This window comes from Diprion similis, chromosome 8, assembly GCF_021155765.1.
Source record: "Diprion similis isolate iyDipSimi1 chromosome 8, iyDipSimi1.1, whole genome shotgun sequence".
NCBI classification, from domain to species: domain Eukaryota; kingdom Metazoa; phylum Arthropoda; class Insecta; order Hymenoptera; family Diprionidae; genus Diprion; species Diprion similis.
This window is the reverse complement of record NC_060112.1, coordinates 25,955,940-25,982,301: the sequence shown is the minus strand read 5'-3', so window position 1 is coordinate 25,982,301 and position 26,362 is coordinate 25,955,940. Positions and strand designations below refer to the sequence as shown.

General features: G+C 40.5%; 5 protein-coding genes across 6 annotated transcripts in view; 1 reads left to right on the top strand and 4 right to left on the bottom strand.

Annotated features, from left to right (window-relative positions):
• LOC124409144 (basement membrane-specific heparan sulfate proteoglycan core protein) overlaps positions 1-8,976 on the top strand; it is a 79,019-nt gene extending 70,043 nt beyond the window's left edge. The window contains exons 56-66 of the mRNA XM_046886562.1: positions 854-1,012; positions 1,696-1,968; positions 2,266-2,417; positions 2,510-2,817; positions 2,927-3,399; positions 3,509-3,674; positions 6,184-6,577; positions 6,638-7,025; positions 7,142-7,343; positions 7,852-8,202; positions 8,833-8,976. Of these exons, the coding sequence (XP_046742518.1) occupies positions 854-1,012; positions 1,696-1,968; positions 2,266-2,417; positions 2,510-2,817; positions 2,927-3,399; positions 3,509-3,674; positions 6,184-6,577; positions 6,638-7,025; positions 7,142-7,343; positions 7,852-8,202; positions 8,833-8,869 (2,903 nt within the window). The 3' untranslated portion in view covers positions 8,870-8,976. The remainder of the gene's footprint in view (positions 1-853; positions 1,013-1,695; positions 1,969-2,265; positions 2,418-2,509; positions 2,818-2,926; positions 3,400-3,508; positions 3,675-6,183; positions 6,578-6,637; positions 7,026-7,141; positions 7,344-7,851; positions 8,203-8,832) is intronic.
• A 4,385-nt stretch (positions 8,977-13,361) lies between these two features.
• On the bottom strand, positions 13,362-15,096 carry LOC124408687 (protein-S-isoprenylcysteine O-methyltransferase). 2 transcript variants are annotated; one of them, XM_046885814.1, is made up of 4 exons: positions 14,989-15,094; positions 14,710-14,790; positions 13,984-14,463; positions 13,362-13,808 (listed from the first exon to the last, which is right to left on the bottom strand). In XM_046885814.1, the coding sequence occupies exons 1-4, from the start codon at positions 15,058-15,060 to the stop codon at positions 13,626-13,628; spliced, it is 816 nt and encodes a 271-aa protein (XP_046741770.1). In that variant the 5' UTR covers positions 15,061-15,094; the 3' UTR covers positions 13,362-13,625. The 2 variants fall into 2 exon arrangements, with proteins under 2 accessions (XP_046741770.1, XP_046741769.1); XM_046885813.1 differs by having other exon boundaries at positions 14,710-15,096.
• Positions 15,097-15,277: 181 nt separating this feature from the next.
• LOC124408663 (proline-, glutamic acid- and leucine-rich protein 1-like) lies at positions 15,278-18,734 on the bottom strand. Its single transcript, XM_046885776.1, has 7 exons — positions 18,426-18,734; positions 17,949-18,347; positions 17,465-17,811; positions 17,174-17,353; positions 16,814-17,078; positions 16,499-16,696; positions 15,278-16,357 (listed from the first exon to the last, which is right to left on the bottom strand). The coding sequence occupies exons 1-7, from the start codon at positions 18,537-18,539 to the stop codon at positions 15,503-15,505; spliced, it is 2,358 nt and encodes a 785-aa protein (XP_046741732.1). The 5' UTR covers positions 18,540-18,734; the 3' UTR covers positions 15,278-15,502.
• Positions 18,735-19,163: 429 nt separating this feature from the next.
• On the bottom strand, positions 19,164-20,197 carry LOC124408698 (deoxyuridine 5'-triphosphate nucleotidohydrolase). The gene is made up of 3 exons (XM_046885825.1): positions 20,052-20,197; positions 19,756-19,917; positions 19,164-19,639 (listed from the first exon to the last, which is right to left on the bottom strand). The coding sequence occupies exons 1-3, from the start codon at positions 20,165-20,167 to the stop codon at positions 19,462-19,464; spliced, it is 456 nt and encodes a 151-aa protein (XP_046741781.1). The 5' UTR covers positions 20,168-20,197; the 3' UTR covers positions 19,164-19,461.
• Positions 20,198-22,321: 2,124 nt separating this feature from the next.
• On the bottom strand, positions 22,322-26,000 carry LOC124408676 (doublesex and mab-3 related transcription factor 3, truncated-like). Its single transcript, XM_046885799.1, has 3 exons — positions 25,684-26,000; positions 25,056-25,257; positions 22,322-23,520 (listed from the first exon to the last, which is right to left on the bottom strand). The coding sequence occupies exons 2-3, from the start codon at positions 25,254-25,256 to the stop codon at positions 22,396-22,398; spliced, it is 1,326 nt and encodes a 441-aa protein (XP_046741755.1). The 5' UTR covers position 25,257; positions 25,684-26,000; the 3' UTR covers positions 22,322-22,395.
• Positions 26,001-26,362: the final 362 nt, after the last annotated feature.

Genomic DNA, 26,362 nt, shown 5'->3' with positions numbered 1-26,362 from the left:
ATTTCGTCTGACTTCAAATCGAAACACGGCCGTTTTTTGAGACAATTCATCATCTCTGTTACACAAATCACACTACGATCCCTTGATAACCGTAACCTTGCAATTTTTTTATCGTAATCACTAATAGTAGCCCGTTCCGGTTGTTTGTTACCATAATCCTTCCGGAGAAGTGTGCATTTTCTATAATGGATTGGCTGCGTGTTTAATACTCTGAATACATAGCTTAACCATGTAAGGATTTGAATTGCTTTCTTGCGAAACATTACTTTTCAAATCGGTGCGCACTATCATTATCACTTTCTTGTAGAATAACCAATTGATTTGATGGTTCAATAAACCGTACTTTCCCCAATATTGGAAATATTTGTTACGGGTTGCCTTAAATGCCATCGCTATGATACCTTCATTCGAAAGCGAATTACAGGGTCATTTGTTGCGTACTGCCCACCGAACCCTTGATTTAGTGAACTCTGCTGAGTCAAATAAAAAAAGGCTGATAAACAACCATGTATATGATTTAGAAATCTATAATTTGTAGCTGATTCAGTGCTTGTATCTATCGTTATTTTCTCTCTTAACAGGGAATGAAAATCGCTACAACCTATCAAAAAAAGTAGAAAAAACTTCTGATGCTTATTACGTTATTCTCTAAAGATTTCATGCATTAACCAACATAATCAATCAGCCAATAAGCTTATTATTTCTTTAACATACTCGTATTTGTGAGTGGTTTCAGCTGATCATACTACAAAATCATACAACCATAGTTACCCCAAGGGCGTCCGAGATTAAAAACCTCAACACATTTCGTATTATAATTTAGTAGTTAATTTGCTTACGGATTGCATGCCAGTTTACGGAGCGTTGTGCAGCGGTACCGAAATCCAATGCAGAAGCAGCGAATGCATTGACAAGCAGTATCTCTGCGACGGCTTCATCGACTGCCCGGACGGGAGCGACGAGCGATTCTGCAATAACAGACAATATCGCCACTATCCACCATGGCAACGCGGTTTGTTCACAGATATGTTTGTCCGTGACGTCCGTGGTCGAATCTTAACATTTTTTCCAGCTTAATCAGACACTCACTCGCCTCTTAGCAAGCTATTCTTTCGTGTTTGTTATTGTTACGTCACACTTGTGCAATCTTAAGACCGCTAATTATTCTACGAGCTGTACAACGGATTCACTGAAAAATTTAGACGGTAGCATCTGCTCGGCAATCCGGAACGCTGTCGTAGTAGAATTCAGAAGTAGTTGACTAAAATCTGAAAAAAGACATGACATTATAAATCGCGATACATACACGTTCTGTTCATCACAGATAAATCGGAATTCCTATTTCCGATTGTCAAACATGCTCTGCTGCACTTTTTCTGCATCCTTTGTACTGCTTTTTTTATCCACTCGCATCTTACCTCACATGTCATGGCAGGTCTCATTGTCTCAACTTTATGTATCCATACGTGACGATTGAAGACAGAAATCTATTAGTCCATTCCGAAAATTGTGCAACTCAGACTTACTATTACACGAATTGGTGGCGAAAACAGCCCCAAAAGTCTAAAAAGGTTTTGTCTAAAGTGTTACCAAAATCTACATCAGTAGATTCTGGCAGATTCTCTTAAGTTCATGGACAAACAGATTTTCTGCCCAACGTTGTGCGTCATAACTAACGAACTTCTGAATACCTAGCTGAAGCACCACAGATCTCCCTCCGCATACGAGCTTCTAGTGACCTCGTTAATATTGGAGATAACGTCGATTTACGGTGTGAAAGCTTCGGAGGCCAAGACGTACGCTTCCGATGGACCCGACCTACGTACTCATCACTGCCGCCAAATGCAAGAGCGGTCGGATCCGTGCTGAGACTCACGAATGTCGGGTACGGTGACAGCGGAGTTTATCGTTGTATAGCCGAAACGAGAGAAGCGAGCACCGAAACGGACTACAATCTTATAATTGAAGGTAGCGTAAATTCACGAAACTTTTTTTTATCAATTCTACTGTGCAAAAATTCACTCATGGGACAAGACATGTCCAGTTTACGAAACCTACTAACAGGGTCGCTCATATTTTTCTGTCTCTGCTAACGGATTTTCACTGGGTGAGTAAAATCGATCTTGTCACGCTCTCGAAGACACCGATTACATTCTTATGTCACAAACGTCGCAGTGCTCGATCTTAAATATCTGATAAGATGTTTCCGAACTTTGCCTTCCTGTTTACTTGAATATCTGTATCATGAGTTGATAACTAAACCAGGTGGGAACAATGATGCGCCAGCTGTACAAACGAATCCTGTACCGTATGGAGCGGTATTTTCGATGAATTGCAAGGTTGACATAGAACCTCCGGTTACATTCAAGTGGGCTAAGCTTGGAGGACTTTTGCCGAACCACAGTAGAATACAGGACGTACGTATAAAATAGCTGATGATGATTAGTGAGACTAGTCCAATAATGCCAAGGCGGGTAAGTCTGACGGAGCACTTTATACTTTTCATCAGAGTGAAATAAAACTGCTGGACGTGAATGCCGAAGATGCGGGCACGTATATCTGTACCGCGAGCAACGGCCAAAGGAGCGTGGAAGTACTGCAAACCCTGGTTGTGACTGGCGTGGTGCCTTACTTCAGTCAGGCTCCCGAGAGTTACATATCCTTCCCGCCCCTGCAAGATGCAGCTTACGAATTCGATATCGAAGTATCGTTCAGGCCTGAAATGTACGACGGTCTTATTCTCTACAACGGTGAGAGGAGCGACGGCGGTGGAGATTTCATTGCTCTATCCCTCATTGGAGGATATCCGGAATTCAGGTATACAGTCGTAACGTTTCATCAAGCTTGGATCGGTTTTGTTTCCGATTACGAAGCCCAGAATTCGCAACCCAGTGACCATCTTTATTCAATTATTCGCGTTGCATAGGTTCAACCTCGGATTTCGTCAAGCCGTGATCCGGGCACGAACTCCCGTCACGCTCGGAAAATGGCACACAATTAAGCTCCATCGTAACCGTAAAGAGGGAAGAATGACGGTAGTCGGCGATCCGCAAAGTCCCTACTCAGGTACCGCTCCGGGCAGGCTACAAACGTTGGATTTGAAGGAGCCATTGTACGTAGGAGGTGTTCCCGATTACTCAAGTATTAACCCGCAAGAAGCGGCATCCTCCGGCTTTGTGGGTTGCGTCAGTAGGCTGGTCGTCGGATCAAACGAACTTAACTTAATCACCGACCAGTTGGAAAGTGTCGGCACTACCACCTGTGAAACTTGCGCCGAAAACTCGTGCAGCAATGGAGGAGTTTGTCAGGAAGCCGCCACCGAGGAAGGATACAGGTGCCTCTGCCCTGCAGGATACACCGGAAACCGCTGCGACAACGTTGGGCAGGCATGTTATCCAGGTAAGTGGAACCAGGAATCCATATCGTTTCTACATTTGCTGTGTATGAGTCAGTGCCGAATTTTTATATCGGCAAACTCCATCATCCCGTGTGAATCTTTTCCTCCCAGGTGCCTGCGGTAACGGTACGTGCAACGATCTAGGAGATGGCTTCACTTGTGACTGTCCTATCGACAAGGGTGGTCTCAAATGCGAATTAGACGTGAGCGTTGAAGAGCCAGCGTTCTTGGATAGGAATGCATATTTAGCATACCGAACGCCCAAGGCACTACGAAAGTAAGTATACGTTTGTGCACAAGAATAACTGAGTTTAAAACAGTGTGGAAATCCCCTATATTTTGATTGAATGTACATTTTGATTTACATTATTTTTCGATTCTATTATGCCGCTTAGACAGCAATCCACCGTTAATTTCTATTCTGATTTTTTGCTTTTTGCTACATCTTTAACAGGGTGTGCCAGGCCTTTTTATCGCATTGATTTTATTATTTTATATTTTTTTACGAATCTTTAACATAACTTAAAATCCATTCACAACACGTACTTGATTAATGAAGTCGCAAATTGTTCAATCATTCCGGATTCGAAGATGACGGGAGATCTCGACGACTTTCGATAAACAATATTGATCAGGTGAAAAAATTGCACCCAATCCAACAACAATGTTCAGCTAAGATTAAAAAACAATCGTAACATCGTCCGATTTGTTCGCTGTCGAAATTCTTCCAAATAATATCGTGACATGAACCTAACTAGCTAAAATTATTTTCAGGAATGGTAAAAGATTCCCAACTAAAAAATATGGGTCCAAGTTGCGAACACGCTCATTCAAAAAAATCAGAACCCGACCACGTGCTCATCAACACCACAACCAACTAAAGCGACACACTAAATTGTGAAATTGACACCAATCCGACGCACACGAAACTAGCAGTACAGAAAATATTTGGTTGCAGTAACAAATTACCCGACGACACACTTTAACGCGATGTACGCGTATTCACCGGCAAGAGTACGAAATGGATCTCGCCCTCGTATCGTGGATGCACTGAATCCAGTGTTAGAATTTTATACACGCCTGTTGTTTGTACTTCGGGAGACCATGAGTACCTTGACATCTTTCAACTCAATTAACTGTTTCTGTACTCGAAAGATTCACATCCGTGTCGCGAAATCAATTTCTCACTACAAAAAACTATTATACGGTGCTGAATAAATGTAATAAAAAATCTTCGGTCAGTTTACTAATTAATAAATAATATTTTGTACAGCTTTCTAATTAATGCATTTAACGCGTCGCTGTAAGCTACTTACTTCTGTTATTCTTATTATTATTATTATTATTGTTTTCTTTTTAAGTTAGACACGATCAAACCACTGCCACACCAGTTGCATTTAACTACATCGTACGAGGCTTAGTGATTGAAAAACTGTAATAGTATGGCGCGGTAGCATTACATGAGCATTTAAATGTTAAATGAAAACTAGCTTACATTTACGAAGTAAATTGAGTCAAATTGAATTTGAATAATATGTTTGTACTTATATGCATAAGAATCTACATGTATAAAATATATATAAATATATATACTTGTTGACGCATTGAAATGAATTCAAAAATATCTATATATATATATATACATATATACTCACTCGGCCAAGCCTACTTTACAATACATACATCTATACATGCACAGAAATAATCTACGAGCAAAATAAAAATTCATGTGACAAGTTGACGTATTTTGATTTTGTTGTTTCATTTGTTTGTTCGTTTTTTTTTTTTTTTTTTGTTGAATTTGGTTTATTCTATACATCAGTTGTTTAGAATAAATTTATCCTGGTTGAACTCTGGTTTGTTGCTTCTGCTGAGTGCCCGTTTTCGAAGCTGTCGGAGAAGTTAGAATCGGCCTCGTAACAAAATCTCCCGGCGAAGCTGTAGCATAATTCCGAACACTTCATATTCGTTGGTTGGTGAATATCTCTGTCAGCGTATAATTACGTGTGACTGGATAAAACTTATTACGAGAAACCAAGCTTCGAGCGATCGGACGACGAGAAATGACAGCACTTGGTTCGAATCACGCCAGGCACAAATTATGGCGGTTATATTGCTTTCAATCACACTTTCTTCCATCTTGGCATACATCGTTCTGCACAAACGCGAGCTACGCGATGTAACGCAATGTCTTATCTTACGAAACTAGTAATCGTTCACGTTCACTTTTTCACAATTTGGCGAACTCGAGGTTCTATTATATTCTAGATAGATAAGAAATGAATGCGAAGACCAAACCAGTTTCAAATGTGTAGCAAGAAAACTGCCCTTCGCGGAGGGAGACGCCAGCAAATATATACATACGAGTATTAAAAGTAATTCACTTTGTACAGTTTAAATAGCTTGCTGCCTGCTTTCCTATCCTCACAGTTGAACATTTTTGAGTTCTGCTTCACTATCGCCTTACCAACTTCCCTTAGAACTTGGGTAACATTTTTCATTGCCATTGAGTGCTTGTGCGAATCTGATGAATGTAATATTGAAAGGGATGCCTCGAATATTCACATCGTCCCGGCAAGCATAACGTGAGTATGACATCTAAAATCAATGATTCAAGATGGAATTTCGGCTTGTACTGTAAAAAGAAACGAAAAACAGTTGCAAAAGTCCGAAGTACTTTACACACATACACATACACACTCGTGATTGATCCATTTCAAAAAATTCACTGTATTAGACTGAAATCACTGTTTTACTAATTGACATTTGTACCCCGCATATCTCAGGATTAAACTAGCTATGACATTTAAACCATCGGACTCGGGCGACGGAATTCTGATGTACTGTGCTCAGAACAACGAAGGTCTGGGCGACTTTATCGCCCTCGTGATAAAGGACAGACACGTGGAGTTGCGATTCGACTTGGGCTCAGGAATGGCGGTCGTAAGATCGAACCACGTTGTGCAACCAGGAACGTGGCTCCACGTGAGGGCGAGCAGAGATTTCAAAGAAGGAAAATTGTCCGTGAACGGAGAGGCCCAAGTGGAAGGAAGGTCGCCCGGTTCTTCGAAAACCATGAACCTCGACACTCTGTTGTACATCGGCGGGGTGAACAGCCGCAGGGTTACGGTCAACAGGAACGTGGGAATCGTCGAGAACTTCCGGGGCTGCATAAGCAAGGTACTTCCGCCGATAACGAATGACGTGAACAACGAATAACGTGAAATGTTTCGATAACAGTTCGACGTCGCGGGGCAAAACATCGACATCCTCAAGTCAGTCATCGAATCGTCCAACATCCAAGATTGCGTGGGGAAATATTCAAATCATACCGATTTCCCGCCTTACGAAACGACGCCGGCTCCAACAAGGCCGCCAACCTCGCCGTCAACGACGCAGTTCAATCCCTGCGTCTCGAATCCGTGCGTTCACGGAGCTTGTCAAGTGACGGAGAACCTCGACTATTCCTGCGTCTGCGAATACGGATACGTTGGTAGGAACTGCGAGAACGTTTTGAAGCAGTGCGAATTGCTGAAACCCTGCACAAACAAGGGAATATGCACCGATCTTCCCGGGGGATTCAAATGCGACTGCCTGCTCGGTTTCAACGGACTCAGATGCGAAATTCGTGAGTACATTGTCGCATATTTATTTATTTATTTATTTATTTATTTATGTGTTCACGTTTGAACAACCGATGCTGGCAGTACTGGCTTCGCCGTTACAAAACCATCGTTCTTTCAGCCGTTGAAATAGCATCGGACGTGGCTTTCCGCGGCGACGGATGGCTCGAACTCGAGAGATCGTTGATGACGCACGAAGAAGAGAAGGAAGTCCTGGGATTCGAAATCTCCACGAACAAAAGCAACGGCTTGATCATGTGGCACGGACAGACTCCGAAGGATCTCAGCGCCGATGATTTCATATCTCTTGCTGTAGTCGACGGGTAATTTCCGGCAACACTTCCTACTGGAAGAACATTGTCGATACTCTTTTTCAGAAACGTGTGAAAAATGCCCGCAAACCTCTTACAGACTCGTACATACTTCACTTGGTTGAAATTTTATGAAATCGGACATCTTAACTGATTCGAACGCTCCGAAAGAAGAATCTAAATTTCGTCATTCTCCGTGAATTTTTCTAAAACTCCGTAAATATTTATAAAATCTCTGTAACTTCTCGAATGACGTAAAAGTAACCAGAATACTCACAACGAGGAGTACGACTAGTGTTTTATGTATCTTCCAAATTTCGTCAAACAGTCGGATACACGTCGAGAGCTGAGAACCAAAAGAGTATATCCCACTGTTCTCCGGCTTGCAGGCTAAATCCGGTCAATTTCTGAAAACCGCGAGTTACCCTGTTTCGGTTACCAGCTGTCGACACGTCCGTCGACGAAACCCGGACGAAAGTCGACGCCGAGCAAGGCTGCGACTAATTCCCTTCGATTTCAGGTACGTCGAGTACCAGTACAACCTGGGCTCGGGACCCGCGGTGATCAGGGTGACGGCCCAGCGGGTGGACGACGGGGAACGTCACAGGATCGTCCTGAAGCGTCAGGGTAGCGAAGGCAGCATCGAGCTGAACGGCGAGCACACGGAAAGCGGGGCGAGCGAAGGTCTTCAGCAGCTCCTCAACGCCAGAGGCAGCGTTTATCTCGGAGGCCTGCCGGACTACATGATGAGCTTCGGCCGGTACCGGGAGGGGTTCTCCGGGTGCATCTACACCCTCGAGGTCCAGGATTCGGGGGCGATATACATCGGCGACTTGGCTATCAGGGGGATAAACGTTTACCCGTGTACCAGGTGAGCCCATTTTCGGCCGTTCGACGGCGAGAGAAACGGCCCCGTTTTCACCGAGGCTCATACAGTTCGTCCATCTTTTACACGCTGCCTATAGAGCAAGGTGGATTCCCTCTTCCCTGGTGTTCACGGACGCCGACGCGGACATATTCGATGCCTTCGTACCACCGCCGCCCGTAAATATCATCCACCCAAAGCCGAGCTTTAACGTGGCTTCCGTCCATTCTCGAAATCTCAATTTACTCATATTTGCCCAGAACCTGATTCTGTTCGCAATGGACGTGAGATTGCTGCGCAGACTTGTCGTTACGTTGTTTCGAAATGCGCTTGTTACTCCCGTTAACGTTAGACCATTTTACGAAATCGAATCTCAGTGCCAGTAATTATAGATTCCCCTATAGGTTGCACGTTTTTCGAAATTCCAAAGTCGAGGAATGTGCAACTTGGACCTTGATCCTAATATTGTCAATAACTAAATAAATTTCCTCACGATTTAATGCTTCACTCGTGGCTGGAGCTGCAAGATTAGACTGAGGTAATTCCCGGAATATCGCTACGTACAATTATGGACTAGATTATCGTTGCGTGAAGGTGTCTTCGGTCTCATCATTTTCCGAATTACTCATTTTTCAGCGATCCTGACAGCGTTCCGAAAAGAGGTGATATCTAAAAGTTCGCGTCCAAAGATGAATGAAAGTAAGTCTTCGTGATTGAGAGCCGAAGGATCCGAACTCCGAGTCGCAAGGTGTGAGTCGAGAAACCGTATGAGAAGCGAAAGAATATTCGTGGTATTCGTCTTCTACGTGGCGAAGGGAAGAAACTGATTCGGATTCTCTTGCTCTCGAGGAGCGAAGATCAGTTAGTGTTAAGAAACAAATAAATATAAATGAAGGCTTTATACACACATACACGATACTTGCATGTACGACATGTATATAGTTATACTAATGTAATACCATATACCTATAGCATTGTAATTTTGTATTATTATAGTCTTTTTGTACCATCTTGTTTACGACGTAATAGTACTATTCGGTTACCGATTGCGTTTTCATTTTCGTTCAACTTGACGCATTTCCACTGTATGTCATACAACAGCTTTACCAAGGATAGCGTGCTTCTAAGCGACCAAGTGTAATCTGTAATCGTGTCATGCCAACGCTGACTTCAATTATTTCACCTGACGAACTTCAAGAAAACCGTACAGAAGTGTAACTTTGAAAACTAATCTTGTTGTGGGAATAATTTGTGAACCTCGTGCAGTCGTATAACAGCGCGATGCGATAATTGATATGGTTCGGAAGTGAAATCATGAAATAATGAATGGTATTTAGTTGTTTAATTACTGGTTACCGCATGAAACGCCTGATACAAATCGGCAAAGTTTTTGTTAAAAAAATCGCGGGACTGAATTAGCTTGGTGCTACGTGCAGATGTTGTTACTATTATCGAGTAGTAAGTTTACGGATTAAGGATACGTCGTGACGCTGACAGATTACAACAGCTTTCAATAAGCTCCGAGTATACGCAGCGTCGCATAATTATATTTTTTCACTTGTGAAACAGGCGCTAACGAGCCGTCATTTATTATAGGCAATGCGCATCACGTACTTTTTCATGTAGCTAGAATTCTTACCTCGATCTCTCGCTTTTTACATCGACCTGAACCTTATCCATTTGTGCTACCGTGTTGATCAACGAAATCACTCGAACTCAGAACTGAGACACGGGGAAACGAGTCTTCCGCTTCCTTCCCCATTTCCCGGTTAGTACCAATGAATTAGATGTACGCGGTTTGTGCAACCGACAATTACACGATGTAAGAATCAAATCGGACGGCAGATGAAATTATACAAGTTATACTTCAACAGTAGGCATAAATTTTCTCTCCGTACACAAATGAATAACAGAGCAATTTATCGAAGTTTCAAAGGGATTATCTTTACGCCGGACAATTCTTCTTCCATTCTTTGTCGTTTCACAGAGTTTGCTCGGTTATTCAGTTGTTGCGCTACAAGCGAAAGCAACTTTACTCCCAAAATCACATTATCTGATATGATGCCTTCGACGGGTGACGACGAATGACGAACCAACAACGCCCGAAATAAATCTCAATCTGACGTGTATCGTACCGTATAACCGTGAACTGTAAGAAAGTACGTAAATATCAATTACTATGGCAATGTTTGAAAGTACTGTTACATATTATTATTATTATTATTGTTATTATTATTATTATTATTATTATTATTATTATTATTATTATTGATAATAATAAATATTAACATACATATAATATATATCTAGGTATAAATAAATATATAATAATTTCCGACATCAAATGAGACAATAAATATAATTTTGCTAAACATTATGAGTTCCGTTAGAAATATTTTATCCCGATTGTAAAATATTGGTGTGCATGTTAAAAGATATCGTATCCTAAGCAGACTTGTCGATACTGGTATGAACCATGTATCACTCATCAAATAGGAATATTTCCAATCGGAATATGGACCCTTTGCTTCAGTGAGTCTCGACTCGAATGTCGAATAACTTATTCGACTTTTCAATCTATACTGCGCCACGTAGGAATGGCTAATTTTGTTTATATCTTTCTTTCTTCCTCATAAAAACCTACTTATCCAATGTAAGGAATGGCGGGAAAACTGTTTTTTCGGCTTTCTTTCTTTTCGAATCAACTTAACACTGTTCTGGATTCTCTGGTAACGGTTCAAAAAATCTATCTATAAGTAAGTCAAGTTTATCGAAAGTGAATACAGTTACCGAAGAAGTATAGCGCTGCATTTATCCTAGCAGAAAAATCATTCCAAAGCCGATGAAACGAAAGAAGTATACATATACTATCTTGGGTCAAGAAGCCGGGACACGTGACCTTAAAGAATCGTATCAATGACGAAAATAGGAAAAAGTTTGTATACGGAATATTATTCAAGCTCGTTCTTATCTTCATTAGGCAACAGCTGATACAAAGTATTTTATTTGAATCGCCCGAGGCCGATTACTCCGAAAATAAGCAAGATACGAAGAAAATGTTTCGTACGAAATATTGAAGGTTCAAACACGGCAAGTGTTGTATATAGTCGACCATCAAAAATAAAGATGACAACTTACTGACTCTAACGACCGCGAACAAGTCATTCGCAACTACCTTAAATCCGCGGCAGTTGTTTATAAAAAGTTGGGTAAGACAAGACATTGATTTGTTTGTATTTACAGGGAACCGACGAGTTACCGGTACCTAATTGTTCCGTGGCAACTTGACCGGCTCGTGTCTCATCACCGGTCGAATTTCGGTGCTAAGTACGTTGATGCTCTTTGATGATGAATTTGATGCTCTTTCAGATGACAATAGATAAAATGCAGTGTTAAATTTGACGAAAACCGAGTTGACCTTCAGCTGAAATTGGTAGCTTCATTCACAAAACATCCGATGCTGTCGTGTTCTTTCTCCTTTCGGACTTTGAATAGTTTATGCGAAACATTTGTCCGTTTGTTGCTCAATGTCGGAGTAATCGACCTGCGACGATTAAAAAGAAGCACCCTGTATAGACTATCTATGAAGACGCAGTTTCAGCAAACTTTTTTCCGCATTTGAATTTTGACTCGTAAATATTGATGTAAAGAAAAAGGAGAGAAAATCTAGAAAAGATAGTGCTTGATATTGGAAGCCTGTCTTAGAATGTACTTTCGTCGAATCGACAGATACGGTAGTGTACAGTCGGCACTACCACCTGTGAAACTTGCGCGGAAAACTCGTGAAGCAATGGAGGAGTTTGTCAGGGCCAGTAACAAATTACCCGACGACACACTTTAACGCGATGTACGCATATTCACCGGCAAGAGTACGAAATGGATCTCGCCCTCGTATCATGGATGCACTGAATCCAGTGTTAGAATTTTATACACGCCTGTTGTTTGTATTTCGGGATACCATGAGTACCTTGACATCTTTCAACTCAATTCACTGTTTCTGTACTCGAAAGATTCACATCCGTGTCGCGAAAATAATTTCTCACTACAACAAACTATTCTACGGTGCTGAATAAATGTACCTAATGAAAAAACCTCGATCAGTTTACTGATTGTCAATCAACGTTTTGTGCAACTTTTAAATTAATGCATTTTAATGCATTATTGTTGTTGTTGTTGTTGTTGTTGTTGTTGTTTTAAGTTAGATAAGATCAAACCACTGCTACATCAGTTGCACATAACTATATCGGAATAATATGGCGCGGTAGCATTACATAAACATTTAAATGTTAAATGAAAACTAGCATATATTTACGAAATAGATTGAATTCCAATTGAATTTGAGTAACATGTTCTTACTGTAACGTGGCATTTTTAATGCGCATGACAAACGGCTCTCTGAACTCTAGGCGGAACCCAAACTTAGGAATTTAGAGATAATAATCGTCAAGAATAATCATCGAGTTGCATGATCTACGAAATCGACGACGGATCAATTGTCGCGTAATCTTGCGTGTATTACATCACGTAGTGCGCAGCGTATCGAGATCGGTGTTACGGCAGGTCGATTAATTTTTTAATTCACTCTAGTGCTGGCCATTGCGCGTCGTAAACTGGATTTTTAGAAATTTTGTATCCCGAGTTTGGTTGAGATTTTTCGGAATTATGGTGTTGCCGAAAGGTCATTAGGGTGTTGGCGAGTTCGTCAGCTGGATGTCGGACGGAAAGCGCTGTTAATATCCTCGTGATCGAATTTTGATATTAATGGAGTAAAGGCTTGTACGATTTTCATAAAAATGATGTATTATACAAAAAATTCAATTTTTTATTCTTAATTGTAATGATGCATAATAACACGGTTCTTAAGTAACGATAATCTTCTCAAGATAATTCATAATTCACTGTTCAACAGATATTTGCTATCCAAATTCATATTCCTATTCTAATGTTTAGCATCACACAACCGGTTTTCACAACTGGTGTGGCAGTCATACTATCTCTGATTAAAAATCAAATATAGTTTTTTTTGACTAGACAAGTGACTCACGATTTTGCGTGCATCGATAATCAGAGTAAAGTTAATGTTTTCAAGATGTCGATTGGGCAAACTTACTATTTTCTACACCTGAACACTATTTACTTTTCCTGTTGTGATGGGAGGAATTTTCGCTAAAAAAAAACGGAAAAAAATCGTTTCAATGTATGCCTACTCAAATCGAATAATCACTAACTTTTTACAAATTTGACTAAATGTCCAGAACCTATAGATGAAGTCTGTGAAACTTTTTCTTCGAATCATTTTGATCAGTGTGAAATCTTTTAGAAAATATCTTCTAGCTTAAGTACATGATGTGCACATTTTAAAGTATTGTCATATATCTCACAATTATAATATCATATAATTATAATTTAAATCACACTGCGGTACTATACTACAAGTCAAATTTGTACCCTGAAATCAGAGGCAGTCCAGTGCCTACTTGCTTTTGATAGTCGACATAGTCTTGTCCAAAAAAGTTGATCAACGTCATCTCTTCAAGTAATACCCGCTGCTGGAAGAATCTCCATGTAATCAGTGTGTAACACACAGCACAGATAGGATTCTGAAGAATCAGCTGGAAAATAACACAAGTCAGGTAATTTTTGCTGAGTTACCTGATTTGACTATATGATAATTAAATTACTTTTTCTCCTGTTTCAAGTTACCGCCTTTAGCAGCTTTCGAGTTAAAATATGTTTTTCTTGCTAAGATCTTGTTTCTGATTTTTGGAAAAATTTCAGAAGACATACCTGTGTTCCAATCGACCAATAGAACCATCCGACATAACTGGGATGTCGTGATAAACTGTAGACACCGTGCGTGACAAGTTCGTGCCCGTCAGCTTTGGTGCTTTGTATAATGTGATTAAAATTCTTTCTTGCCGTGAACATGGCAAGCTTCCTGAGTATCTCTCCGCAAACGCATAACGTTAGTCCGATCCAAGAAACAAAGTGCGGTTCTTTCATTTCAGGGAAAAAATATCTTTCAATGATAAATTCCGTCCAGCACACAAATGCAGCTATTCCATACTCGATGCTGTGATTTAGTATGAAGGAATTGAGGGATAAGGCGCTTGGATTTGTCCAAGTAATAGCCAAGAATTCTGAATAGTGAAATGTCGCCATTACTGACATATAAATTCCAAACATTTGCCATGACAATGGCGCTGTCAAATATATCAATATGCCGATCCCAAATGCATAACCCAGCGACGTCGCTCTCACCGCAACCTAAGTGGAAGGAAGCTGATATCAGTTCAAAAATATTATCTATGTGACGATTTGGATATAAAATTGCCAATGAGATTAGCCGAGGCTTTTCAATGTCAGAAAAAAAATTAATTGCATCTTAATAACGAATTAAGAAGATCTTTATTTGAAATATCAATATTATAAAACGTTGCCCTTTCTAACTAAACATAACCTAACATTGAAAATATATTCGGCTGTAGCGTAACCGTATTTGGAGATACTTACTTGATAAATGAAACCACGAAAAGCGATGATGATCAAGAAATTGAGAAGTATGTATAATACGACATAAGTCAACCAAACATTCTGAAAATAGAGAGAGTACGCCTCGAATTGTAACCTAAACAGGAACTTAGGTAATAGCGCAAAAATCACGCCAGTCGAAAATGTGAAGACGCTGATTTTTCCCTCGTAGCACAACATCTCTGGTCTGTTCAGTACTTTGAGTAAATAGTCAAGACGATAAAACTTTTTTTTTCAAACGATTTTTGTACTCATTTCTACTTCGGCACTACTCGCCCTCGACCACACGTGAGATATTTTGACGTTTCTCATGAAGGGTTGGGCCCTTGTCATCTGCAGGAAGAACAAAGAAGCAAATATCTGTCGGTATATCAGTTGATCATGTCGGTACTGCAGACAACATACTAACCGATTGTCTTCAGGGGGATGCTATGGCCCACATTTCTGAGGGATACAGTAGCTTTTGGGACACAAATTACCTTCAAACTACTTTGCAGCTTGCGGTATTATCCGTTCATTAAATAAGTAAAAGAAGTTTATTCGATTTCATTGCATTCAATTATGCCAAACTTCTTTAAGCGCTTACTTTACGTACAAGCAATTACGACAAAGAGATTAGATATGCTATGTTTAGTTGTTATAAATGATAAACAGGGCGAAAATATGACAAGATATTTCTGTACTTTTGTAATCCAATTTACTTATATACTTATACACAGGCGTATGAACATATAGTATAACTGCATAACGTATATTCCTGCTGCATAGCTGATACCTATTTCTCATCCTGCACAGTATCACAGAATAAATCAAGCATCGCGGCATCATCGTCGCTATCGATATGAGCCTGAGGTTGATCAGCAGTCGCCGTAGCAACACTTTCTGTAGTTTGAATATTCTGCCGTTTAACTTGCGGCTCATCTGCGTCCGCTGCTTCAGCAGTATCGTAACTAAAGTCGCCCTGAGTCTTCGTCGAAGCGTCCAGAATGTTTTCTTCGCTATCATCATCAGAGCGAGAATCATCCACTTGCTCCGTAATGCTGAGTAAAATAATTTCTACCACAGTCGAATCACTCATTCTTTTTTCCTTAGCGCTGTCTGGCTCGGCGACGTTTTCCTGATTCTCGTTGTTAGTATCGGGATTTGTCTCATCACGAGACGGAAGATTCACTCCAGTATCAGGACTCTCGTCTTCTGGATCCTCGAGAATGGGACTAGGGCTGTGTCCAGCCCTGTCTTCGTTATTCGCACCGGAGGGATGAGCGGTTTTTGGGCCCGTGTTTGAGTCCATCGCAAAATCAAGTTCGATTGGTTCATCGTCCTTATCATTCGAATCGACTACAATCGGTAGCCTCAAAGTTGGGGCAGCGGGATGTGCAATTTTCTCAATTTCAGCCAAAGCGATCTTAGCTTCGTGGCTCACATTCGTGTCTGCGTCATTTTGCGCCATTTGGAATATCTCTAAACAGTATTGAGTGGGCGGTGGTACCAAAGGATGCGGATTCAGCTGTATCATTTTTAGTGTCTTTACGAGGTTTAGACGACAGCTCGCACTCCGTTTGTAGAACGTTTCTTCGTGAGTCTCCAGATAACAATCGTTGAGAAGAGCGACCAATGTGGTCTGAGAACTCTGAAAATATTCAAAGATTTAATACAGTATCGTGATACTATAGCCACAGTGGAACACAGAGAAAAACATTGCACATTAGAGAAACGAATATCTATTTAGCGAGCAAACCCAAGCAAAATACATTGAAATATGCAGTGTTACCTCATAGAACGACGCTTTCAGCCTGCATCCTGTATTTAAGAAGATATTTTGTAAAGCCACCAAAGATTCGTCGGCTAACTCTGCATTTACCAATGGATTAGAAACATGAAGTGTGTTCGTCTGAGTCATGTTATTGTCAAACTGACTTTCCCTGTGCCGTTTCAAAGCTCGTTTAGACATGTTGTGTGTTTTTTGTACCTGAAAGCCATGAATTACTAGGAAAATGATTATGGACGTCGGCTGAATATATCGAGAAATGCTCTACCATTGAAAAACATTTGAATACTAAATTAAATCGAGATCACTTGTACTTACAGACAATACAACTCGATCCTTTTCTGGAACAATATCTCTCAAAATATGTGATAGAAGTTCTTCGCAAACATTTTCAACTCCTGACAGTACTCCTGCATGCCTTAACCATGTCGAAAGGGATTCGTAGACACGTATTCTAATGTTTTTGAATGGCCTGGTCCCACTCAAAGTGCTTGTATTTTCGGTTGTTTTTTCCGTCCATGTTAAGATTTGATGCAACAATTGAAGTATAGTTTGAGCATAAGGCACTAATTCTTTTCCAAAACTGCGAGAATGTAATAGATTCTTAATTAATTAATCAATACTCATAAAAATTTGTGTCTTAACGGTAATGTATGATTGGAATAGAATTTCACTTACCCCAAAACAAAGGCATCCAATACGTGTAACAAGCTGGAATGTAGATTTGGCAGAATCAAATGCAAAATTTGCTTTCTGAACGCATTCTCATTACCCAGTCCAGCAGGAGTAATAAAAAGGCCTCGAGATAGGACCTTGAATATATTTGAAGGAGAAACTGAGTTCTTAGTTCCACATCCACTGTAAGAATAAGACCAAATTTGTCACCCAGTAATCAAACGATGATATATCTACGCTCTTTTCATCGGACTATGAAATTCTGTGCCATTAATATTTGGTGGGATTGCTCACCGTAGTGTCGTGCCGAGGTATATGCACAGATTATTGAACCGCCGCTCTAGTCCCAAGTAATGTAACATCATGTCTGCTTGAGGAATGATTGGCAACGTGAGTTTATCCCCGATATCGATGTTCTCTATTTCGGCAACTCCGCTGAACAAATCATCCATTGTTTCGTGGAGACTATTGCAGATCAAACATTGGCTGTAAGTCCATGCAGTTTGATTTGCCTTTCCTGCTACAGGCTGAAACGAACGCTCAGTCGCGGAGGTCAACAGTGCAAAGCATCTTGCCCCGGCATTCACCAAGTTATCTTGTCCAGAATCAACCAAGGGCAGAATTAACTTCCTTATGGTCACCTAGAAAACAAAGATGTGGATTACAAGTGAAATCTTATCATGCTTATGGAAGGTATATAATAAACCAGTGTTGCAATACTATAATAATTCTGTAAAAATGTAAAATCCTAGATAATGCTGTTAAGGAAAAACCAAACCTGTAGTCTTTCACATGGTTCAGGATAATGGTAGAGGAGTACAGCAACTAAATAAAATATAGCACCGAATCGCCTTGCGTCAGGTAAGTTATTGGCATGAGTTATGATCTGTTTGACGTTCTGCATGGATATCTGCTTCTGGAGTTCAGGAATCTCTTTACAAGAAATAGCCAAAGTAGCAGCGACTTTAGCTGCAGTGGTGACCTGCAGCTGGTCATTCTGGACCGTCTCAAGACTCTGCAGTGCCTTTGTCATCCACAGCATGGCATGTTTGAGCAGAACGTCTCTCGAGCATCTTGGTAATGTTTTCAATAGCAGATTCAGGCCTTCATGACGTGTCGCTGCATGGTTCAACTGGTTGTTGATCAACGACAGCAGACTATTTTGAATAACATTGATCTGAGAAAATCAAAAGCACGGAAATTTAGTTACACGCCTTTAAAGTGACGAACCTTGGGTAAAAAAAACCGTTCTCACTTCCTCCTTGTCGAACGGCACATCAGACTTGTAGACTAGCAAATCCTGGATGAATTTGTAGCGCTCGTCGTTGTTCTGGTTAGATGTTGAGATCAAGTTCAAAATATCAGCCATTTTTTATCCCGGGATTATAAACGACAATGATTTTATCCAGAAGAACAGCTGAGATCCACAAACCGGAGGATCAGTTTGATTCTCCCATATTTCCACTGGGATTGGATTACCGGTTTTCGCAAAACTAAACTACTAATCTAATGCTGAGACCACTTTTGACCAAAGCACGTGGGCACCACAACGGGCAACTTAACCTAAAACGGGCTAAAGCTATGTTAGGTTAGGTTAGCATTGTGTTTGTTCATTCGCCATTACATCGTTTCATAGATTTGGACTTGTATTCTCGTATGCTCAATTGACAGATTTTTTATAAGATCGGGTATAATATGAATTAAACACATTGTTTATGAATTACGCTGAGAATTACGTTAAACTTTATTTTGTACTGTACCTACTATAAACATTCCTCTAAATATAATATATCCTTAAAGACAATTAGTTTATCACTTTGAATTATGTATTTTTACTACAATGATGTTGAAGAGATAGATTGTTTGATCATTCGATTACCGATTCGACTAATCAGACATAGCGTTTGATATCTAACAGTGGTTAACTGGTCAAACATTTACAGAAAAAAATTACATCAACTTAGGTATAAGACACAATGCTTAGGAGCTAATTGATCTGTCAGAGGCTGAATGTAAAGTACTCTGCAGCTACACATAGTATAACACTAATAAGGAATTACTGAAACGTAGCTGCTCTGGACGAGACTATACTAATGAAATGATTGTCAATAATGAATCAGTATATGAAGCATCTAAAACAAAGCCATTGTCAGAAAAACGCGAAAAATCTAATGCAAGATGAAAGTTTAAGAATAATGACAATATGACACGAGTCTAGTTGTAATGTAGCACAATCTTATCAACGAATATTATATCTAAAGTTTAGATCATAAATATAGGACATCTTTTTCTTAGTTCACTCCAGTCGATCCAAAACCGTTGTTTCCTCTTTCAGTTGACTCTAGACTGCTGACTTCTTCCAATTCAGGATAAACAATTCGTTCACAGATGAGCTGTGCTACTCGATCTCCAGGTAGAACTTTGAACTCTGTGTTGCTGTGATTGAAGAGTACTACGCCAACGTTTCCCCTGTAATAAAAATATAAATATATATTAATACAAGGCTGCTAGTCGTCGCCCCGCCAAAATTGCATTACATTTCAACGTTGTAGAGTTTGAGGTCTGGAAATCTTCAACACACTCACCGATAGTCAGCGTCTATCACACCGGCACCAACGTCGATGTGATGCTTCCACGCCAAGCCTGAGCGAGGTGCAACTCTGCCGTACGTTCCTATTGGCACTTCGACTTGTAGGTCCGTCTTTATCAGCTCCTTCCCGTTAGGCGGTATGACGTATTCGTAGGCGCTGCAGCGACAAGAATGTAGCAGATTTGAGTTAAATGATTACCCAAAAATTGTTGCAGAGCAGAATCAGATCGACTGGTCTGACGGTAGAGAAGAAAATTGGATATTATTGATGCACAAATACGCTCGGCTAACCTGCGTAGATCGTAGCCGGCAGCAGCAGAGGAACCCTTCATAGGTGCGAACGCCTTGTCGGATAATTTGACAAAGCGTAAAACGCTGTTTATGACGTCTGGTCCGCTCGGTGGCATGATTATCTGTATTTCGTAGGATCAACTGGAGTTGTAATAAGAAACCGACGTCGGCGAGGCGGACTTGGTAACAAGACAAGCGTACAGCAGTCAACGCAAGGAATGCTGACGAATGGCGCGAAAATTGGGCGCGCAATCCAACGACCAATGAAAAATTATATATCTTCTGCAATTCGCGCGCAATTCCATCTACCAATCAGCTTTTAAAACATCGTAATATCACCGAAAAGTAGTTCGTAGGCGTACCGTCGAAAGAGCCACTAGCTTCTACCGCCTAATTTGAAAACTACTATCTTCGTTCATCCGTTGTATATTCTTCAGTCAACAATTCGTCATTGCTTATCTCGCTGTGATCACAAACAATTTCACACTAAACAGTGTATTCTTGAACGTTAAAAATAAATCATTGATACAAATTTAAAATAATTGTTTCTTTTGATACTAATTCTTTTTGAGACCAAAAATTTTTGCCTCAAAAAAGTAAGGCTAACCCCTTTAGATTTTCAGTGAAAATTTTAGCGATTTTGGATGATGCTGGAATCTATTTGCTAATGCACAATATAGACGTAATTTTGCGAGAGGAATCTATTGCGTGCCGTGCGAACACTCTGCGAGGAACGGATCAGAAGTGACATCCAAAACACACAAAATCTGCACACAATTTGCATCGAATAGTCGTAGCCGCACAGCTTCAGACTCAGTACAGTACAGTTTATTCAATATGTCTTAATTCTAGTACAATTGTTGAATTTCACAGTGTGTACAGGCAATTGAACGAGTTGACGAATAGAATTAACGCGAAAGACAAAAAGAAATGCAAAAATATGATTAAACATTACACAACATGTCTTATTATAGTACGAGGAGATAGGCGTACAGTACAGTATAGTGTCTTAAGCAGAATATGAAAAATAGTATATCAGATAGTGACTATACATCGTAAGTAGTTTTAAAAATATATAGCTTAAGTTTCAGCTTGCGTACACAATACATGATGCATAATGATATTGTATTGTCATTATTTGATGTAACGTGGATTAAAATGCTTTAATTCGTTTAAAAAGTAGGTGAAGTTGAATATTAGGATCAGTCGAATGATGTCGTTTTATCCGAAGTCTGCATTTTCTACGGAGCAATGCGTTTCAGTCCAATTATATGAATGAAATAACATGATCTGCAGATAAGGTAAACGAAACACGTCGAGGTTCGAATCCGCGTTCCGGCGCTCGGTGCCAATCCAAAGCAAAGCTGCTGTTTGTAAAAGTAATAGAGCAGAAATAATCGAGTTAGAAAAGTTCAATTGATCGGGTAAATACAGTTAGTAACCCATATCAAGTGATATCAAGTGATAGATGGCCGAAGGGGTTTGTTTTGGAAGAGAGAAAACGCCGTAGCCCCAGTCAACCCTCCGGGTGGGCATCGCTCTACGGTGTGCTTTGAATTACTAAACATACGAAAGCCGATACCGCCCGAGGGGACAACGCGATCTACTCTTATGTTTGTGGAGAATCTTCTATCGTGGAACTTCTGGACCCGTATATGTGTGTGCTGCAGTAGTCCGATATTTCTAACAGATGGGATTTACCGTATAAGCTGCGCCTTGTGCCCAGCGTTGATTATTGCTGCCGAGCTAACTCGACTATGGAAAAAGATTTCCTCGCGAGATAGATAAAAAAATTAATCCAGAAATTTCATCATCCGTAGAGAAGTTTCAATGAAATTTTTAGCTAAAAAAATTAATTCAACGGAAAAAGAAATTCTTACTTCCAACTTTGGGAGTTAATGACACAACAGCTTCAGCTGGACAGTTTTAAAAAAAACGTATTCACCGTAGCTTGATTGGGTAAAAAAATTGGTCTATTCTATTTCCATACTTGTTTATTAACATTCGTGAATTCACGAAACAAATATAAATGAAATGTAATATCAACCGTGGTGAGTGTCAAGTATTATAACAATAATTTCTATGATGCAAAACAATTTTTCTGAATCACGTAACGTCCATCAATGAAGCAATTATTCGCAACAATTTAACCCATCAGCATTAAAGACAAACAATTCTTCATTACCGGTGATAAAGCTACAGAATATGTGACCGGAATGATGTATACAATGATATATCAATTGTATATGTATAATAGGAACGATTCACGCTCTTTTCCGTCTGTTCATACTAATAATAACTCTTATTCTTAAGTCTAGTTCATATCACACTGTCACCGGTGGACTCATGGGAATTTGCAGCACTGCGCACAGTTGGGTTGCACGCAAGGTATTCCGGGTAAAATCGGAGGTAGGTGAAGCAGGCCTTGTCTGTGGGGGTCGATCATTTGATTGCACATGTGTTCTCGAAGGTGCTGAATATTGGAATTGAAGTAGTTGTTGTACTGAACGTTAAGCGCAACGCTATCCTCCTGCGGACTTCCGGTTTTAGCGAGGGTCAAGTTCGCCGTTTCCGCACCCGAGCTCTTCGGCTGCAACTGTTCCGGCACGATATTGAGCAGACAGTAACTATCGCCATAAATATTTCGGGGAAAGCTCGAGTACGTCGGCGGAAAGGCGAAGAAATTCGGGACTTCCGGGGGCGTCTGCTGCTGCACGTTGCCCTGAAGGCCGTGGTTCACGCCTTGGATTCCCTGCAGAGTGACGCTTTGCGTGGGCTGATTAATACCGCCGTTAAGGTTCTGCACGGGCCTGAAAGCGGAACCGGAAGCGGTGCCAGCCCCGAGAGCCGTTTGGGCGGCAAAGTACTCGATGGCCTTTAACAGGTCCTGGCCACATCGCTGAAGCACCAACTGCAATACCGAGAGCTTTGTGCTGGGGAATAAATTGGCGAGAGTCTGAACGGACGCCTGAGAAACAATGGATCCCGAATCATTTCCATCCTCCAGCTTCTTCCCCGAATTATCCATTGTGTCATTCCTCTCAATTCCGTGCGTTTTGTTTACGTTGAACAGCAGCGTTCTGTACCGCTGTGAATTCGAACGTTCGCCAACAGACGGAGAGCCAACTTCAGGGCAGACTAATTCCGAGGTACTCGAAGACCGCGAAGCTTTCGTTACTAACTTCTCGCCGATGGTTGGAAGGACTCCACACTGGCCTGCAGGTTCTTCCGTAGGGCTCGTCTTTCTCTCTGTACTTTCTATGGCGTTCTGACGACTTCTGTCTTTCTCTGCTCCGTTACTGGACACGATAGAATTGCTGTTCGATATCGAGTCCGTAGCATCAGGCTCCGTCACAGCCATTCCAAATATTTTTCCCGGCGGGAGACGGTTCAGTTTCTGACCCGTTGCCACCTTCGCCATGCTCAGCGCGATGGCGTCCTCCGCTGCCTGTTGTCGCTTCAGCGCTACCTTCATTCAAACATACATTCGCCAATAAAGCTCTGAGATTATTAATTTTATTTTTCTCATAACTCATTACATTGCACGTAATCCGTGCAACTCTATCAATTGCTTATTCATACAATTGACAAAATAAAAGTGAATGCCTTAGAGATTGGCAGCTTTGCAAACAATAACTTATTTTATTTTCCAAAAATCCAACCTAGCAAACATTTTTTACTAACAAATTCGAAAGCTTGTTTGTAATTGTTACGTGTAGTGACCATTTTGTACAAGAACACACGACCGATTCTTTAAATACATTTAAGGGGGGTACAGCTTGGACGGTGTAAAATCATACCTATTTTTAGGAGATTTTTTTTTAAAGAAAATGAAAATACTTTGAGCAATTTGAGTTCGAAAGTTTTATTATTTATAGTTTCAAGAACATCTTAGAATTTTTTCATTGAAATTAATAACAAAATGGAACCATAGCGGATATAAGTAGTGAACGGCGCCGAACTCGATGGCTTTTGCGGTGGTACATCTCCTGACATCACTGTCCAACTTGTAACAGATAGAATAAATTTTTTGAGTTAAAAAGACCTTTTTGAGTAGAGCTTGTAGACCGAATGTTAAAAAAAAATTCCTTTTCAAATATATATACGATTAAGAACAAGAAATTGAATTTTCGAACAATCTAACCACGAGTTCGAATCGATAAACAAGTTTTAAAGATTGTGTGAAAATTTCAAGTTGATTGGATAAAAATTGACCGAGGATTCTGCGCCACCGGATTGAAAACGTTGTCGCTCGCTACTTATGTGTGCCATGCTGCCATTTTGTTATTAATTTGAATGAAAAAATTCAAGAATGTTCTTAAAACTAAAAATAATACAGCCCTCAAATTCAAATTTCTCTAAGTGTTTCTATTTTTTTGAAAAAAAAAACTCCTAAAAATAGGTATGATTTTAGATCATCCAAGCTGTAACACCCCCCCCCCCCCCCCCTCTTGAAACCGAATTCGAACTTCGAAAGTTGCAGAAATGTCAAACAGGCATTGATAACATCGTGTTAGTTGTAAACGATATCTGTGAACGTTTTGAAAAGCAGGGTGCAATATAAATGAGAGCTAATAGTAGGATGAGAATTGGCGCAGTATACCAGTTAAATAGTATCAATAACCTGGCCGAGTGAAACTCCTGCATCCAACCTTTCATAATTCACGCGTCTATCTGTTGATCCAGTATCAAGTATCGTCGTAATGTTATCGGTACACAAACCCCTGACTGACACGCAGTGTAATATTCCTACGAAATGCTACACCACGCTTAATGGATTCAACTCTCAACTTTCTGACAAGCTCTTCAGATGCTTTCAAAGCTTTACCGCGTACACAAGCCTGTCCTGTTTTGAAATGGAATGGAAAATTTCTACAGGAATCAACGTAAAATGTCTGATCGGCCGTCTGATTTTTTAATGACGGTAAAAATCGGTGCAGAATCTACTTGCGAGCAAACGTTAACGCTGTACTTATATGGCAGAGAAACGGAAAAGCGAAATACCTGGGCAGCCATCACTCGTTGCCTTTCGGCAATCAGGGCGCATTTTGGACACACGCACTCCCGATAACGACATTCACGTTTGTGACCCCGAAGCCAGGATATCAATCCATGGTTTCTGCACCGGGCGCATTTAGGTCTCCTCTGCTTATTTTCAGAATCGCACGTCTCTTCGTCAAGACGTTTCGTCTTGCCACGGAGCATTCTGTGAATTAAAAAAAGAACAAATATTCCACAAGCAGATTAATCCTGGTAAATGAAAACTCGCAATGGTCAATCCCTTTCAGCAATCAAATTTCGGAAGAAATTCAATTCCGATTGAAAACCATCTGCAAGAATCTGAATCTTCGAAGGAAAAAAAAGCGCGAACAACTTATATATTTTAAAAGAAACAGCAACACGTCATGAAAATTTGAAATTGCCTGAAAAACATTCAACGCTCACGCATTAATTACATCGAAAATGAAAAATCGTCGCACTGAAAAATGCGCACATCGTTAGAATACACTTCGGTAAATGTTTATAGTTTTTGTCTCTTTATACAGTTAGACTTATTCACTGCGTTTGTTGTAAGAACGGGAATTTTGACTCATTATATAGACGGAAAAAGGAGACAAACTTTTGTACTCACAGCACTTTCTGAAATGAGTATCGTCTGCAAGACCGACAGTATGATAACGAAACGAGAGATCTATTGTATTATAAATATTTCGCTCTGTTCTTCGACTTTCAGCTTCCGCCGCTCGACTCGACGACATTAAGTTAAATCCGAGGGTATCATCGCCGTGTCAAGGCACCGATCCTGCGCGTGTAATTTTCGATACCTCCACCGAAGTCCCGAAGAATTGGCCCCCGAGATCGACCAATCCTTGTCTGGTTCGTCCCGCCGTTTTTCCCGCGGCAATCAAAAGTCTGGGGGAATTCCCAGGCGAACCACCCTTTCGCTGGCGGATTGGCTCCGGCGTGTTTACCTTCACTTCCTCCCATATGATCTGGTCCATCCCTCCAACATCCCTCCAACTCTGCTTTGGATTTTGCAATCATCGTCAACTTACACCTCTGTTACTGAACCTTATGCAGCAGCAGCAGCAGGCTTTAATTTTAGGCAGAAGTACTTTTTTCAGTTACTGTTGTTATATGGGAAATTCAAGAATGGTGGAATAAAGATTTTGCCAAGAACCAAGAGATAATATGTTATTATATAATGTGAATACTTTACAACGTTACAGAACGTGGCGAATAACAATCCGTAATGGTTTAATATATGTATGTATTTATATAAGTGAGTTTTTCTAATGTAAGAGGTTTGT